Here is an 18,549-nt window from a genome sequence, read left to right as displayed (position 1 = left end):
GTCAATTTTCTCTCCTACTACTGCCCAGAAAACCCAATAACTGCAGTGGCAGAGATAAAGTATGATACTGGATAATGGAAGAAAGAGGAGAAGAAATAAAATGGGAAATTAGTTTCACATCTTTCTTGAGCTGAAAGAAAATGTTAGCATCCCCTTTTCCTAGTACCTAAAAATTAAGCAGGAATGCCTCTTTCTTCCATTCCTATGTGTCCAAGAAGAGTATACAAAGTCATGTCAGTTTTGAAACTCCAGGTAGAAAGTAGAATGTGAAAAAAAAAGTTATATCTGGGAATATCTATTTCTCATAAACTGTCTGTGAACTGAGTTTAGTTTTACATCACCTTAAGTGGCAAAGTATATGTATTAACCATCTCCAGTTAAAGGGGACTGTACCAACAGACACACCAACTGTACCAACACTTACACAAGACCCCTGTATATCCAGAATATTTCTTTATGCTTCAAAATAAATGTACTAGCAAAAAACCCTAAAAGCATTGATATTTTAAAAATTGACAGGATGTAAAATATTTTTTAAATTTTTATTTATAGTGTCCCAAGGCAAGAAATTAGTACTGGCATTCATTCCCTCCCTGGCCTGGCCCTGGACCCAGGCAGGGTAAAAACACTGTTTCAGAATTGGGCAGTCAACCAGCTGGAGAGCACTGGGACACAGACACCATGTCTCTGCTGCCTGAATTCTTCAGTCTTCTCTCATCAGCTGCCAGTGGAATGGGACAGACACAAATTCTGCTCTCAGAATTGACAGAAGAGCTTGTCTGTGACACCCTGGCGGCTTTAAAGGAGAAAGCCAGCAGGGACAGAGGAAGGACAGTGCAATGCCTGCATGTGACAGAGGCAACTGTCCCCTGGAACAGCCTGGTTTGTCACACAGCTCCGAAGATGAGACACACCATGGTTACCAAACCAACCCCTCTTTCCTGCTCCATGTTATACAATAAGGGGTAAATGGGTTATCTTCATTTTAAGGTACATCTCCTTTTGGAGGATCAAATCTCTTTGGAGACCAAAACAAAAAATCAAAGATGAAGAGCATGAGAAACAAATTTTTAACAAGTCTCTTTTTATAGCATTCTTTAAAAGAACACTGTAATTTCTGAATGTGATATAAAACGTATGGCAAAATTTTAAGCATGAGACCACAATAAAATACCAAGATTCTGAAAAACTTTCAAATAAATTAATTTATATGAAATATATTAAAAAAATAAATTTTGGAACCCTACATATGAAAAGCTACAATATGTGGAAAATAAGACATAGATATACATATTGTAGTCAACTGCATTCATGCAATAGAAAAAATAGCAAATGACAGAAACTGTTTTAAGTCTTGAACAAAGCTTTATTTTTAGTTGTTTTTTTTTTTTAATGTATTTTCACGAAGTACATTTATATAAAAGATTTGCCTATCTACTTTAGAAAGGGGATCTGGCAGTATTTTTCATGCAACATTATGGGCTAACAAGACATGGAGGAATACAGTCATTTACCTCTGGGCCCTTTGTGATACCATCTGTTTAAACCCATTTACTAAACACTGCAGTGGCTCCAGAGCAGCACTGTTACTCTATGTGCACATAATAACGTTCAGAAAGGACACCCTGCTGTAATATGTGAAGAAGCAAGTCAAAGCTAAATTTGCAACTTAAAAAGTGGGGTGTTCACTGGCTGCAAGTCTATTCTGATATCAAGCTATTAGTGAAAATTTAACTGTGTACTCTGCTTATCCTTGTGTCTTCACATATAACTAATCCCAGCTCCAATTACCTTGGGTTTTCTGTACTTTTTTTTTTTTTTTTTTTTTTTTTGTGCTGGTGAGAATTCAGTTATTGAGAGAGTTTTCTTGTGACAGGAGCCAGGGGAATTCCTACAATAGCATTTTTTCCTGGTCTTTCTATACAGCAAAAAGGATTAAAAAAGGGGAATAAAGAGCGATGAGTCGAAAGCCTAGATGACAATATTCTTTCTTCTTGATGACTAAAATAAATTCTGAGCTACTCTGAAGAGTTATAAAAATTTCAGAACCTGCTACATAAGTCATTGGGATCATAAAGGCCACACAGCTGTCTGAGACAGCCAGGTAAGCAGAGAAATTTTGAAGATACAGCAGCTGAAGGGCTCCTCAGCTGAAATTTTCCATGAAAAAATAATTTTTATGACAAAAACTCTTTTTTTTTTTTTCTTAAGAAAACCTGCACAGTACCTCCTTATTGACCAAGACAATTGCAAACATGGGTCTCTCTGACAACAGATCTTCCTTTTTATCCTTCCCTAAAAATTCAGGTTGCCAAAGAGATACGGCAGTGGTGAATGTTCATATTTAAGTTCATACTTAAGATAAGAATGTTCATACTTAAGCCCTATTCTGACCAGGCTTTAAATACCTTCTAGACATTACTTTCTACATGTCAAGTGGAGACACAGCTTCCTCGCCTCCTTTGACAAGCCCCAGACTGACTGACAAGCCCAAGTTTCAGCCCCAGTTCTTGGAATTCTAATTGACAATGATTGTTTTGGTTGCTCCCTGCCATGGTCCAATTAATTAGTCTTGCTACAAAATGAAAACAACCTAATTCTTTATAAGGAAGTACAAGAAAATCACTTTAACAATCAAATAAAATGAATGTCATAATTAAAACATTGATTCTGATGTACACTCCTTGTAATCCTCACCTGCAGTAGGGTTTGAAAACAAAAAATTTTTTTCCTGGTACTCAGTTAGAAACCTTCAGAAAAACTACAGCAACAAATCACATCTTCAAATGAATCGCTGAAGCACCATTGATTCTACTGACTGGAATCTCATCCACAAGATTGATGGTGAAACAATATGCACTTCAAAGTGAGCCTGAGCCATCCAGCTTTGTCTCCCTTTGCATTTCTAGATTGTAATTTTGTTTTAAAACTTCAGGAGGCCATAAAGAATGCTAGAGATCGCACAATAAAACTTGACAGGAAAGATATGATTAGAGTCATTTTTAAAGTGTTAGACTAGGGCAGCTAGGCAGTGTCTTAAAGAAACACTGCACATAGATTATACTTGAGATAAGGAACATCTGTTTTCTGAGGGGTTGTGCTGATGAAGAGGCTATGATAGAAATCTGATCATAGCATAATTCCATTTTTAAAAGCAATAGAGCATCAGACTAAACCCTTTTCTTTTTCTTATTTTTTACTTTTTCATTTTTTTCATTTTAATTTTTTTTTTTAATTTTTTAAACATGAACCTACTGGTATTAAATGAAATTACCATATACAGCTCCAGAGATAACAGAACTGGGTAGAAACAAACCTTCTCAAAAAGTCAGCTGTATTCTTCAGTGTCAGGCTAAAGAACAGCATCTGAGTCCCTTCTATTCAATCACAGCTGCAGGCATGGTGATCCATTTTGTTCCCCACCTACCTAGTAACACTCATTATGGCAGTAAAGCCAGCTTCTAGAAGAAACAAAGCTGCAGTGGGGATGGAGTGAAGCTTCACTAAAATATATGATAAAGTTTAGCAAAATGCATTGGTTCAATTCAGAATTTCAGTGTGCTACATTTATCTCCATATTAGGCAGCTGCTGAAAAGTACCTGACTGCAATATGCATAACTTCAGAGAAGGGAATAATACCATGTCTTTTCCATTTCCCTGGAGAATGCTTCTTATTCCAAGTAAGGAATAAGACACCTAGTTGATTTTAAGAATAAAGCCCAGGTGTCCAGTTATGGTAAAGGACTTATTTCCTTGGCCTCTCGATGCTAGAAATTTGTTGTTATATCTTAGATTTTAGAAATTAACTCAAGTGGAGAGGGAAGATGACAGAAAGGAAGAAAGAAGTATGCTTTTTTGAGAACACAGTCAAACAACAGTTTTTAGTACTCTAAGAAACTATCACTATCAAACTCTCTATTAACATTTAGCCCACAGATCCTTTCTGCCATCTTCATAGGCCCCAGTGACAAGCTCATGCTATTGAACTGAGGATGCTGTAAGGAAAACTGACAGAATAAATGTGAGTTTGTGTGCTGTGCTGCAGGTTTACTCTGCAGCAAGTTACTCATCTGCAAGTACAGAGCAGAGAAACCAGAACTTCTTGAGCTAGGTAGAGTAATTTTCTAGCCACATGAGTAATTCTCTAGCCAACATCCCATCATGCCACCAGTTCATGAAAGAAGCCCCCCAGGAGAGAAACCCAGGACCCCAGACTGACCCCCTGAAGGTGTGTGGTGGGATTGAAGGTGGAAGCCTGCTGCTGTCAGCCCAGGAGTGCCCTGAAGGAGCAGCTGTAAAGAAGATGCGCACTACCACCATCAGCAGATCCCAGTGCTGTCTGGCAGGCATGCTCTGGGCAAGAACTCACCTCAGCTCCCTCAGGTGGGCAGACACAAGACTGAAAGGATGTGGCATGGATTACATGAGAGACAGATATCACATTTCCAAAACAATTACGGCTTTCATTAGGGCCAGCAGCAGGACGCTTGGAAGTCTTTAAAAGCACCCACAAAAGCGTGTAGTGAGTTTAGGCACCTGCAGATTTGGGAGCATTTTCAGACCACAAATCTGGTTTCCATGGTATTAATATTAAAAAAATCCCTATTTTAAGAATCCAAGTCCTGTACTGACAGCAATCCTGTTCCCCAAAAATCCTAGGTTTGCCTCAGGGCAATCTTTCAGAAATTAATGATACATGGGATTACAATTTTAAATACAACACATACAAATCTCCTGTAAAGGGGTTGAATCTGGATTATCTTCTATGACAGATCATAAACAAATAACTTGATAATATCAATCATAAGGGTGACTATATGATAAGCACATAAAAGTGATTTTAGGTATGTGACTCATCCCCACAACATTCTAATAAAACATACATTCCTCTTAATGGAAATAGACTTAAGAAACAGTTAATTTTCCTCTTCTTTTAGGGCTTGGGCATGTGACTAGACATCAGCTGAGCTTTGATAGCTGACTTAATGTAATACAGAATGAAATGCATTAGCCCGTGTTTCTCTAAAATGTCACAAGGGTAATAGCATGAAAAGCTTCTGATGCTCAGCAGCTAATTAACCCCCAATTAGTCAACCCTGCCCCTGAATACTGCTGATGCAGCCACATCAGTAAAACACAAATGGAATCAAATAATATCATAAAATTTTTACACTAACAAGTAGAAGTAAAGAGCAGGATATGGAGTAATCTTTGCAAACAAAATTAAATTATCTCTCAACAGAGAGCAGAAAGGGAAAGACCCCTCAAAGTTAACCTAAATGAAACATTTTAATATGATTAGAGGACACGCCAAATAAAATTTAATAGCTTGCTACATGATTCCTAGTAAGAAACACTCTCAGAAGAAAAAGGTCAAATAGTTTGTATTCATCACTATTATTCTCCCCACAGCTTCCCAATTTCCCAATCATACGCATGTGCTGTAAAGTAGCTGACTTGAAGCACTGGAGAGGAAGTGTTATTTTCAAATCTACTTTCTGACAAACACCTTTCAACCTCATATTTCAGAGGCACTGTGAGAAAGTAAAATGAAATTATAATGTCTAGAAGGTAGTTCTGGGAACCCTATATCAAACAGTTCATGTGGCTGAATGATTCAGGTCAGGACTATCTCTGAAAAAAAACCCTACCAAACCCAGAATTTTTTAAATTACACATCTATTGGCAATCTCAGTGTAGGTAAGAAAAACAATAGTGATGCTAAATGGATACCACCCAGAAATTAATAGCTCTATGTACTGTGACACAACAAATATTCAGCTAAAAAAATAAACCCTTATTGATTTTTTTTTAATATATACATATATATATTATTTTTTACCTGATAGGTGCACCTTTGGCCTGTGCAGGTCTCAAGAGTACAGTTATTGTAGTAGCAGTTTCATTGAGAGATGCATCGACTCCTTCATAGTCTGGTAAAGTGGGAGCTGATTCATGTTGAGCAGGAAGGAAAAGAACAAGAAACAAATCAGTGAAAACATTTTGAATTTTTATGAGTTTGTGGCTGTTAGGAATATAGTACAAAGGCACAATCTTTATCACCCATGCGAGTATTTTTAAACAGCTTTTCCAGTCAGGCACAATCTTTCACTACAACATGAATAGGACTTCATCAACAATTGATAACTCTATCCTTAACCGCTTCATGTCAAATCATGACACCTCTTAAAATAGGTTTATTCAAAAAGGACAGACACAGAGGGAAGAAAACCTAAACTACAGAAAAAACCATTTTGGCCTCAATTCTTCTGCTCTGCAAATAACTACAGTCACCATGTCAAAGACCCAGCTTCTACTATCCTCCAACAATTTAGGAACCTTTCACATTTCCTCTTGAACGTCACGGGAGACAACACTAATACCAGCCAGTGTGCAGGAAAATTGGGCTTGCCTGGACTAGAACTGGATGGGGGAATCTATTCCCATGCTCATTTCCATCAATGGATGGCCAACCTGCTCATTAATCAGCTTCAAAACCACTATGAAAAAACAAAATCAAAGTCAAAACCAGAAGTAGTTTGGGAACTGATTCACTAATAGATTGTCAGATTGTTACGCCTTCATGGCAGCAATATTTGTTGTGGGTGGGTGGGATGGCTAGTGTCTGCTTGCTAGTGATGGCAATTTTTCAACCATCCAGCCTTAATCTGCTGCCTATTACAGCCCTCACTGGTAATACTGTTGCTGACTTCAGCCCTGGTGCAAGGAAAGAAACAGGGGTTTCGGTGAATCAGAAAATAATAGATTTCCATTAAGTACTAATTTTTCACAAATTTGAAAACTATCTGCATGTTTGGGTCTTTATTTAATATGTGGCTGTATTGTTATAAAATTGTTAATGAAGCCTGTGTATTTCAAAATGAACTTTCACAAGAAGATGTCTCCTAGAAGGATGTCAATCATCTAAGTCATAACAATTTTACAATAATGTATCAATAGACAGAAGAGCATTGAAAGATTACAAGTCTTGCTTCATTAGTCCTAGAACCTAGATGAACACAAAACCCGCTCAAATTTCAGGAAATATTATTTTATAGAATTAATGTTCATTTAGTGTTAATTTTGAAATTACTGTTTACATCATGTTCATTAGAATCACAGTAACCACTTTTAAGCTTAGCTGAAAGGAATAATTTCACTCCTCATTAAACCAAAGTTAGCATTTTCTGAAAGATGCTTTGCTTTGTGTAAAGTATCAGTAATACAGAGTGAAACGAGACAACAGCTTAGCATAAAGCAAGGTAGAAAGAACAGGATGATGTTCAGATAGATACAAGAGGTGTCACAACCTGCCTTTAAGCTTTCCTAGCATTAACCATATCTCGCCAACTAACAGATCCATACTTTGCTATACTGGATTCTGGACAAAATTCCCAAATTTTCTGTGTGGAAAAAGAGGGCATATCTTGAAGAAGCCCGAATAGATTGTAGTCCTAAATAATCCAAACATGTTGAGGCACTTTTTTCTCAAAATACTGAAATATCAGACATGCTAGCACCTCTTTTCTTTCGCTTCTACAAAGAGGTTGGAAGGCATGTGTGCAAGTACTACACCACCATTATATCTGAAAATTTATGAACTAGAATTTGTTGTGACCTTAAAGCAACATGACTTAAATATCAGACTTCAAAACAATTGAATAGCTACATAAATATAACAGAACACATCATTTGGGGTTTTTTGGTGCATTGGTTGGGTTGTTTTGAAGGGGTTGGGGTATGAGGAGTGCTAGTGCTTATATGCTGGGGTGGAATTCAACAAACTGTTCCAGTTAGCTATGACAACTACAGCATTTCACTTGCTACATAATTCAAGGAGTTCTGCCTTGAATTTTCTCACATTTTGATTTATGTGCATGTTTTCATGCACTGTGAGGGGACTGTGTGAAAAGTTTCCCATTAAAATCATAGGTGCATTCTGCTACATTATTAACTTCTCTTTACAGGACAATATGAGCTTCATTGTGACAGATGATAAGGAAAATAGCCTGCTTTGTGCTGTTTAAATTTCTAAATGACTGACTTCTTTGATCTCTGCCAAGCTCTGAAGACACCATGTCACAAAATCAACTTTCTCTAAATATAGCATTGACTTATCTTCTGATATCAACTGCATAAGCCACTGTCTTATTTTTTTGAGAATAACATTGGAATTTAAGATAATAAAAATACTAAAGCATTCCAGTTGACATTACTGTCTTCTAGAGTTTACAGTGCACTCTTAAGACAAATAATGTCAAAATTAGTGTATTGCAATAAATTAATTAAGGCACAAGGAAGCAGACCTATATGAATCCGGCAAAAGAAATTCACACTTTATTCCAACTACCCTGACTCTGTTACAGCTGTGTGCTACTAAGTGGTGTCATCTTCAGTAAATGAGTAATTTTCTGCACCTGACTGACTTTACTAACTTGCAAAACAAATGCAGTTCTTAGTGACCTATGGAGTGTTGAAAGGCTTAATTAGATAAGGTTTATACAGCACTTCCAAATCTTTTGATGAGAGTTCTGAATTGCAGAGAAAAACAGTTAGCAACTACAGCTGTGCAATTTCTACCTCACACAAGGATTTATCCCTGAAGTTAAGCTACCCTGTGGCAGAAACACCCAAAAACACACTTAGTAATGTAGTTTCATAACACGGTAGGATTCTTTGTTGGGGTTTTCTTAAGCATTTCACAATTTCTCAAGTTTTACAAAAACATTCAGAATAGATTTTCCCCCTCCCCTCCCTTGTTTTTCCTTCATGCTGTTGTTTTTACCTGAGATGTTGGTTGTTACATTGATCGTAGTCGCTGGTCCGAACCCTTTGACGGTGCTTGCGCGTATAAAGAACTGGTAAGTAGTGCCAGGGTGCAGGTGAGAGAAGACGTGGTGTGTGCTGTTCCACAGCTTCGACACTGTTTGTGGAGGTCCTGCCACTGGAACTGCAGGGTCAAATGACTGGATACTGCTATAGCTGACCTGGGAAAACAATCATTTTTGTAAAAACTCTTAAAGGTTTTGGCACAAGGGATGCAGGTTAGCTTGGCTGGAAAGGAAACAAAAGACACACTCTCATATAGCTACTCCCCTATCTTGGGGATACCATGGAATCATAGAACCATTTAGGCTGGAGAAGATCCGATCAATTACAACCATCAACACCAGTAAACCAATGAGGATTTGTCGTGTACTACTGAAGTCTGCTTTACATGAAAGGCTGTGCAGGCACCTTTCATCATTGCTGTTAGACAACACACTCCCTTGCTGGTTATAAAATCACCACCGAACACTGTGAGCTTCACAATTTGCTTTCTCCTTAGCTGCTCTCTCAGAGGTAAAGTCACTACTCCTGTAAAACACCGCCTTTTGCAACTGTTTCCAATTAAAAATTAAGGAAGCATTTATCTGCTTTAATCCCATTCATCAACTGCTTTTACATGTTAGTTCACATATGGAGAATTTCACTGGTAAATTCCACTGAGGGGAAGTGAACGAATGCCTGAGTGGGGTTAAGCAGCCCACCTGGTTTAACCCACACTGTTTAGCAAATTTTGTTAACATTTAATAAATAAATAGATTTTAAAGGGGTTTTGTTTGGTTTGTTGGTTTGCCTTCCTATAATTCACTAGTACATAAAGTTATATCTTTTGTTCCTTTAAAAGAGGAGAGCTAGAAAGCATGGTGTTTTTTGCTCAAATCAGCTTGTGTTACCTGCTAACCTCCTGTGGAGGTCCCCAGACGGCTCATAAATTAAAAACACTTTGGACAGAATTTATATGGAGCTTTCTTTTAAGGGTGATATCTAAAGATCTAACAAAGCTTAAAAAAAGCATTGCTCCAAATGTAATAACCATCTTACTTTTCATGTAACCTTCTCTTCCAACAAAGAAAATTTTGCAGATCATAGATGTTATGCCTTTGGAATGGTGTATAGTAACAATACAAGATTTTTAAGGCACTTATATGCCAAAGCCACTTGGCAGGGATGGACAGTCATATGCACAATAATTACAAATTTTGAATATCTAATCACTACAGAAATCATGTATTCAGTAAATAAAAGAAGCATATTATTGAATAGCTGCCTACAGAGCATAAACACCCACTGTCAGCCACCTCTCTTGATGAGTCTCCCTAGCCCCATCCTATGCTTGTTAGGTGTTTAATGATTACCTCATACTGAGTAATGATGCCATTTGGATCCACAGGTTCCTTCCAGTTGAGGAAGATCTTATCTTCAAAAGGAGTTCCTTTCACTGATTTGGCAGGTATAGGGCCTGGCACTACAAACAAAATGAAAGTTTTAAAAATAGGAAATTCAAGAGACCAAAAAACTAAACAGATGACAGAACATCCTATTAAAACCAAAAGTGAGCATGGGTCTATTTTTGTTAACATTCATTTGCATGCAAAACGCAATGGTAGAGTGTATGAAAAAGCACTTCAAAGTGTATTTTGTCATTTGCAGTGCAGAGAGAGCATGAAGTTGAAACATTAACGTTATCCCCACATACGGTTTTCAAAACTCCATGCAAAGTCCAATTGTCTCGTAGTATAGCCAGGGGAAACAGTTCAAGCTAGATTACAACTTGAGGGAACATCACTGAACTCTGTAATAAGCGTATCTTAGGACAAGGACTACATGGTTCTGAAATTCTTTTAAAAAGAAAAATCAAAGGCAAAGAAGAGCCTCTGTTAAACAGCTTCTTCCAAAGGAGAGAAATTCTTACAAAACAGTTCTCAATCACATTTTCTTATGATTTGTTGTTTTAAAAGAAGTCATTTAAAAGAGAGGGCTAAACATGGGGCAAACACACCAGCTCAACAGCCACTTTTTTCAGCCTCTGACCTTCTCATGTGCAGAAGGATCAAGACTGCTCACTTCAAATCTTTCCAATAAGCAATGTTTTCAAAGCTTTGAACTGGACCACACTAAGATGACCCCACTTTCTTATTTTAAATGGAACCAATATCCCTGGTGTAATAACAGGTCTGAAATGTCACCTCAGGCTTCTTTGCCCAAGTGAGTCACAGCACCTGGTAATCCCATCAACACCAGGCAGAAGCACTTAGTTATCTCCCATTACAGCCTATAAGGAATTTTTGCCTACACATACAGTTCCTCTTTATCATAGCAGCTCACCTAGATTTGAATACACCTTGAAAGAAGGGGTGAGGATAAGTGACCACCTGGAGAAACTCTGAACCCGAAGAAACAAAGAAGAAACCTCAAAGAGACAAAGCTGTTCAAATTTGCAGTATTTTGATCTAAAATGTTACTTCTATTTAATATATTGACATATATTTCTGTCTCCTAATAAGTCTGTTTTCTTTAACACAACTTTCAGTGAGCCTCATGCATGACACTCCTTGGGTACTCATTATCAAAGCAGACTGAAATTTCACAAAGAGCAAAAATAAATTAAAATCCAATGGATCAAAGGAAGTACCAGGTGCTGTGTTAGCAGCAGGAAGGAGTGCGTGGTCTTTCCCAACAGCGGCATTTATTTCAGTCTGCATGCAAGCTATAAATTTTTATCTGACCCTTGGTACAAACAACATAATTTGGCACATTAATAATAAATTCATGGAGTCAAAAAAGCCCAGAAGTAAACAGATGAGAGCTTCACAGAACCTCTCATCTCATTGAACAGCTGTCATATGAAGGCTTAGGAGAAGTTAACTAAAATCACAGGCTGGTGCTTTTCTTCAGTGTCCCAGGACAGACCAGGCAGTGGATGAAGGCTGACATGCCATGACAGCCCCTCTGTGCTGTTTCTGTCATTGAGAGACTTCCTGTAGGCAACACTTCATTTTTCATGGGAATGCCCTACAGTATTTCCTTACATCTCAAAAAAGGTATGAATACTCTGCTGCACATGACATTTTCTTTGGAAGATGCATGCACATATTTGTCTGTTTGCATGTACAGCTGTGTTTGGGAAAGAACACTGGTTCACACCAGGGCATGTACACAGTGTATGAAATTTGACTTTAAACCACATCAAAGTATGTGAGGTAAAAAGAAAACTGACATAATTGCCCAAAAGCATGGAAAATACTTTTTGTATGTTAAAAAGAAATGTTTCATATTCAGTTGAAACTGGGTGCAAGGCTCTACATTTGAGGGTTGCATAAATCCTCCTACACCTTCTGTTTAAACACCAAGGTGAGAGAGAAGCCTCTAGGCTCATCTCATTCCATGACTGTTTTCTTCTCCTGCAATATAAAATTTGATGCTTAAGGCAGCAGTAACAATGTTAAAGTGACTGGAATTATGTGATCCCAGTTAGTTTCATGCTTCTCTTCCCCCTGGCATGGGAAGGGTAGAAGAACAGAAGCTAGCACAGCAATGAGGAGCTTGCTTGGAATCCCAGTTCAAAAGGGTCAAAAAGAAAAAGAGAGCAAGCATCTAGAGAAAGAGAACAGTAACTCCCACAAACCTCATCCACCGCCACAAATTCATAAAAATGAATGTTGGGATTAACTTAAATAATTTGAGAATTCAAATGGAATTAAAACAAAGCAACAAATAAAAGTTTAAGTGCCCAGAAAAAGGAATACAAATTAATATTAGTTTGAAGGACACATTTTGATGGTCTGAAGTTATTTTTTCCTTTCAAATTTCCAGTTCAGATGCAGTACAAATGTATTTTAATCGCACTGCTTTACCAAAAAGGTGAAAGGAATGAGGATAGAAAAAAGCAGGAGTAAAAGAATTTAGTTAAAGAACAGAATATCTTCAGGCTAGTCAAATAATGCCTTAACATCCCCATTTATGCTTTTATATCTTTGTTCTTAGGTTAGTATATACTACAAACAGAAATTTTAAAAAGACCAAAATTAGTAAGAAAATTCCTAAACAAACAAAAAACCACCAACAAAAGAGCAACAGCAAGGTAAACTGTTGGCAACACTACCCTGAAGACTCAAACTGCATTTGTCCATGTAGGCAGCCATTGCTGTCTGTTCCCTGCGATTCCCAGCAAGATTCTAAGGACTTCAGAAATACCTTAAACTTCACCTTTCAAAAACAGTGTTAAGAGCCTTCCCTTTTGCAGTGGGTTGACCTTGGCTGGATGCCAGGTGCCCACCAAGCTGCTCTATCACTCCACTTCCCAGCAGGACAAAGGAGGGAAATTAAGATGGAAAACAGTAGGTGGGCTAAGTTAAGGCAGATTACTAAAGAGGGAGGGAAAGAAAAAAAAGTTTGCACATGCATAAGCAAAGGAGAAAAATTGATCTCTACTTCTCATCAGGGAGCAATGTTCAACCACTTCCAGGGAAGGAGGGCTTCATCACATGCACTGGTTGCTCCAAAAGGCAAAAACTGTAAAATAAAGAATTTCCTCCTGTTCCTTCTCCCTCCTTCAGCTTTTACATCTGAGTTGACATCATATGGCATGGAATATCCCTTTGGTTAATTTGGGTCAGCTGGCCTGGTTGTGTCCCCTCCTGGGATCTTGCCCACTCCCAGCCTCTGGATGGGGGGCAATGTTGAGAGGCAGCACTGATGCTGTGCCAGCCCTGCCCAGCAGTAGCCAAACCCTGCTGTGTTATCAGCACCTTTCTGGGTACCAATGAAAAGCACAGCACTGGGAGAGCTGCTAAGGAAAAATGAACTCCCTCTCAGCCAGACACAGAACACCTCTGTATGATATTTAGCTAGGACTTGGGTGAAAACTACCCAGGTAAATGTTACCCTGGTGTTGATCATAGCTTTCGGAAAACTCCTCACAAACAGCAGGAAAGGCTTTCTTTGAGCTTGTGTGAGCATCTCCAGAAGCTCTCATCACTCACTAAAGCACATTTTTGCAGACTTCTCAGCTCCCATTCTTTTCCTACACAAACTCTCACTCTTTTTCTTGGACTTACAAGACAGTTTACACTTAAAACACTCAAGACTATTACAAGTGTATTAAGGTGAAGTATGTTACTTAACATTATCATCTGAATAATTCAAAAAGTATAAGTAGCTGTTAGAGGAGTTAAACTCAGGCCCTTTGGCCTCTGCACACACTCTTTAAAAAGATTCTGGTCTCATTGATTTTCTTTCCATCTGCTGACCTTGTGAAGTATGACCTCACCATCTCTCCGTGACAACAGTAAACACACTTTCTTCCCATGCATGGGACTTGAGAATTTCTTTCTATGCTAAACTTTCAACAAATCAGGATTTACACTTATCTGAAGAAGTGAAATAATTTTGGTGGGTTTAACTACATGGATATCAGAGGACATTTTAAACTTAAACAGAAAAAAAAAAAAACTCAAAAAAACAGTAAAAAAGTATACAAACATAAAATACACACATATATATAAAGCTAAGATAAAACAAACTCAAAGGGAACTTCAGCAAAGTTTTATAGTGCAAATAACACAAGCTCTCCTTTCATGATTTACATGCATCTCCAGAGCTCTTTTAATAAAGCTATATATTCATATAGTGAATAGCTGATAATCTTTTCTTCTATATGCATGTGGGATGGTGGACTATATAAATACTATGCATAATAAGAGTACAAACCATCAATCTGACATCACACCAATTCATTTTAGACCAATATATTTGCATTAAATTATGTCACAGTCACAAATAAATTGTTATTCACAAATAGTGTCACTTAAATGTTGTTCTACAGCGACTTAACAGGAAATTTATATTACAATACATTACTTCTGGAAAAACAATGTATTAACTGACACCAACCACTATAAAAATGAATTTATATTGCTTCAGTTTTCCTGCTACAAAATAATGAAAGTGCATGTAAACAGAGTTTTTTTTATTATTATTTTAGTCCTCAAAGACATTCACAGTATTACTGTGTTGTGTGGTAAAAGTTACATGCAGATTTATGCAGGGTTATATTGGGAAAAACTCCTTTGTTGTAATCAAGAAGGGTGGTGTATTAGCAGCAAACTTTCTCTCAGCCTTTCTCTCAAAGTAGATGCTCATTTTCAGGAGATGGTGACAGTTAACCTGTCCTACTGTTTAAATGCTACAAGAAGATAAAATGTAGCTACAAGAAGCCACCTTGCCTTTGGCTTTTTCTGAGGGATTTGCTATTTTTACTTTACACTTTCTTACAACTGGAGACCAAGTTTAAAATAGAAGCAAATTTTATATATTAAAAAGGAAAAACAAAACCAGAACTGCTATTACTGATCATTATCACAAGTGCATTTACACCAAAGGTGGCGACAAAAAATACTTTGGAAATCACTCAAGTTGGACTATTTGCAGCAAAGAACAAAATACTATTGAATGTTATTGAGAAAGAGCTGATTTTATATTGGGAGTCACATCTGGTGCATATGGTCCACTTGGCATTCCTTTTCCAGCCCCAGTGTCCCTGGAGCTGTAGGTTTCTTGGCTCTCTGAACTCCAGCCTTACCCTAATGGAAGCTTAGTGCTGAGGCTGAGGTCCCATCACCATGGGTGGCCCAGACCAATGGATGTGGAGGGAGCAAGGTTGATGCCCTGCCATGATCCCTTGGGCATTATTTTTACAGACCCAGTGCCCCTGGAGTTGAAGGCTTTCTGGCTCCCTGAGCCCTAGCTGTAATGGGAGCTTGGTGCCAACGTGCTTCCAGGGGTGGTGATTCCCCTACTTCTGTGGCCAGCTTGTTCCAATATTCAAACTCACGAGTTCTGGTTGTGCTAAATTTGGGGGCTTGGACTCCTAATGCAGAAATTTGTTTAAAGTGTTTTTCCATCAAGTGCTGACTTCAGTACACCTCATTCATGGGATTTGGAAATGTTTCTTAGTTTCAGGGTGAAATAACCTCACATACTCACATACCTTACAACTTTCTGAAAGTATGCAATTCAATATTTGGAGAGTGGATTTAGCTAGCACACGGCTTAGGAACACAGAAACTTATGAGGCCAGGTGTAAGCCCTCATTCCACTGCAAAAACTGCTGAAAGAGCCACTAATTCTGGCCTACATGCAAGCAACATTATGTTGAACAAAGCATTTCAACATATGAATAATTATATGAATAATTTCATATGCAATATCACTTTTTCAGCTATAAAGTTTCTACTATAGGTACCTAATGGAAATGAAAGTAGGAAGTTTTTTGAGCCAGAGTAAATAATTCTGTGTTTCAGGGGCAATTTTTTCTAAGCTGTTAGTATAAAACCTAGCTTGTATTTCTAGTCTCTGCAATGCCTTAAAACAGCTTACTTCCTTTGTTTTTTGTTCAGCGTAGGCTTAAAATAAATCTGTGCTAATATTTTGAATTTGATTTTTTTGCTGTCTCACAAATCAACTATTCTAATGCCTTTCACAAAAGTCCTCATATGTCCTGCAAACACTTTTTCTCTCTCGATGACATGCCAAGAGCAAAACTTATCATGTGAAAAAAGAATAGTTTTTTTTCACAAGATATAAAACAAATAAGTTTTTCCAGGCTCCTTTTATCAGTGGTAGCAGGTTGGTTATTCTCAGTTTCAGTTCACTGTTGTTTAAGACATAAAAATTGGTCCTGTATTTGACTATCTTGACACTAAATTTTGTCAGTGCTTATGACATGTAGATCACTAGTTTCTCTTTGGGATCAAGGACTGAGGTCAATACCTTTAACAGTGACATTTATGGACAACTTCACATTGAAACCTTTATCTCTTATAATGGGGTTCTCTTTGCTAACAGCAGCTATTTGCCAATTTTCCCCCCCATTAGGATTAGCATACCTGGTTCACTTGACATCTATGCACGTGTCACTCAGCTATGTGCGTTATACATTTTTTGAGACAGTTTTCCATTTCAAACAATTTTTACAGCCCTTCTTTGTTGTAATGGACATAGTTTATTAACCTTTTCTGCCAGGTGGGCTACTCTTGCAACTTTTAAAGTGCTACAAGTCTTATGTCTATGTTTTTTCAAAGCTCCTTGAAGCATTGCTTGTTTGTTTACTTTCATCAGAGCATATTTTCTATGTCTTCTTTCTTCCATCATTTTCCTAGGGTGCCAGAACAACTGGGAAAGCAGGAAGAAAAAAGATGCTTCTCATAGCAAATGGGGTAATTTTGTTTGGTTGGTTTGTTTTTTGTAAAGGCAACTTACAAAACTTACTGCTATCAATCACAGAAAAATACTAAACATCAACTATTGCCATAAAGTCCTCCCTCTTGAAGCTGGTGAAAGATATTTCCTCTTCACACAGCGTCATGGTTTAACCCCAGCCAGCAAATAAACTCCACCCAGGCAGTTGCTCACTCGTCCCTCAGCAGATGGATGGGGCAGAAAAAATGAAGCAAATAATAGGGACAGCAATGATAAAATAATTAGAATATATGTAACAAATTATGTGCATTGCAATTGCTCACCACACACAGACTGATGCCCAGCTGTTTTCCCAGCAGCAACCCCTGGCCAGGTTTCTCCCCAGTTTATAAACTGAGCATGATGTCTCATGGCATGGAATGTCCCTTTGGCCTGTTTGGGTCAGTGTGCTGGTTGCATCCCCTCCCAGCCTCTTGTGCCCCTCCAGCCTTCTCTCTGGCAGGACATGAGAACCTGAAAAGCCCTCGGCTTAGTATTAACACTACTTAAGAACAACTAAAACAAAACACCATTCTCATTCTTAATCCAAACCTCAGCACTGTACTAGCTACTCAGAAGAAAATTTACTCTATCCCAGTTGAAGTCAGGACACACATTTAGACAGTATACAAAGTATTTCACTCTTTTTTTTGTCCCCTAATTGTAACATTTCCTCTTCCTCTTCTGCTCCCCAGAGTGGCAAGCTTGTTGGAGTTTTTCCAGGAACATGAGTAATGATTGGACAGCTGGTGTCTTTAACCCTTCATCATAGCTCTTAGTATCTCTGCATGGAGCTGAATGAGCCAGAGCCTCTGAAAGATCAGGGGACCTCATTTGTGTCCAATGAGCACGTGCTCTGGCCCAGACCAAAGCTCTGGTAAACTTTAAGCCCCGAAATTGATACTTTTCCTATCCCAAGTGATCCTTTTCAATTAGTTGCTTGCCTACTGTTAGATGATACACTCCCTTACTGGTTATAAAATCACCATCGAACACTTTGAGCTTCACAATTTGCTTTCTCAGTAGCTGCTCTCTCAGAGCTAATGTCACTGCTCTTGTTAATCCACTGCCTTTTGCATCTGTTTCCAATTAAAAATTAAGGAAGCATTTATCTGCTTTAATCCCATTCATCCACTGCTTTTAAAAAGGGTCCCTCTGAGTTGGCAGCCCTCTGGTCAACAGGCAGCTCCAAGAACATGTGCACGCTGATGATTCATGCTAAGTGATAAACTCACTGCTGGTTCTTGTACTTTGTTTCAAAATGCCAAACACTGTCTTTGCCCAGCATGTATGCAGCCTCAGGTTGCATGAGCCTTCCACTACTTCCTTTATCAAAGTCTTCAAACACTGTCCATCCTCTGTACAAGCTGGGACAAGCAGTGAGTCCCTGTGGTAGCACAGATAATGCCAAGTGTCTGTGTACTCAGAAGAGTTCTCTTCCAAACCTTAATAGCTGTGTGGTTTCTCCCCAGTGTGAAAGATGT

The 18,549-nt window shown here is 38.2% G+C and overlaps 1 protein-coding gene across 14 annotated transcripts in view; it reads right to left on the bottom strand.

The window, feature by feature from the left end:
- The window catches only part of PTPRK (protein tyrosine phosphatase receptor type K), a 387,113-nt gene that overhangs the window by 73,522 nt on the left and 295,042 nt on the right, over positions 1-18,549 (bottom strand). For all 14 annotated transcript variants that reach the window (XM_085055984.1, XM_085055988.1, XM_085055985.1 and 11 more), the window contains exons 9-11: positions 10,183-10,292; positions 8,787-8,988; positions 5,844-5,949 (exon numbers count right to left, since the gene is read on the bottom strand). In XM_085055984.1, coding sequence (XP_084912110.1) covers positions 5,844-5,949; positions 8,787-8,988; positions 10,183-10,292 — 418 coding nt within the window. The remainder of the gene's footprint in view (positions 1-5,843; positions 5,950-8,786; positions 8,989-10,182; positions 10,293-18,549) is intronic.

This window comes from Lichenostomus cassidix, chromosome 3, assembly GCF_008360975.1.
Source record: "Lichenostomus cassidix isolate B80296 chromosome 3, HeHo_3.0, whole genome shotgun sequence".
NCBI classification, from domain to species: domain Eukaryota; kingdom Metazoa; phylum Chordata; class Aves; order Passeriformes; family Meliphagidae; genus Lichenostomus; species Lichenostomus cassidix.
This window is presented reverse-complemented; position numbering and strand designations above follow the sequence as displayed.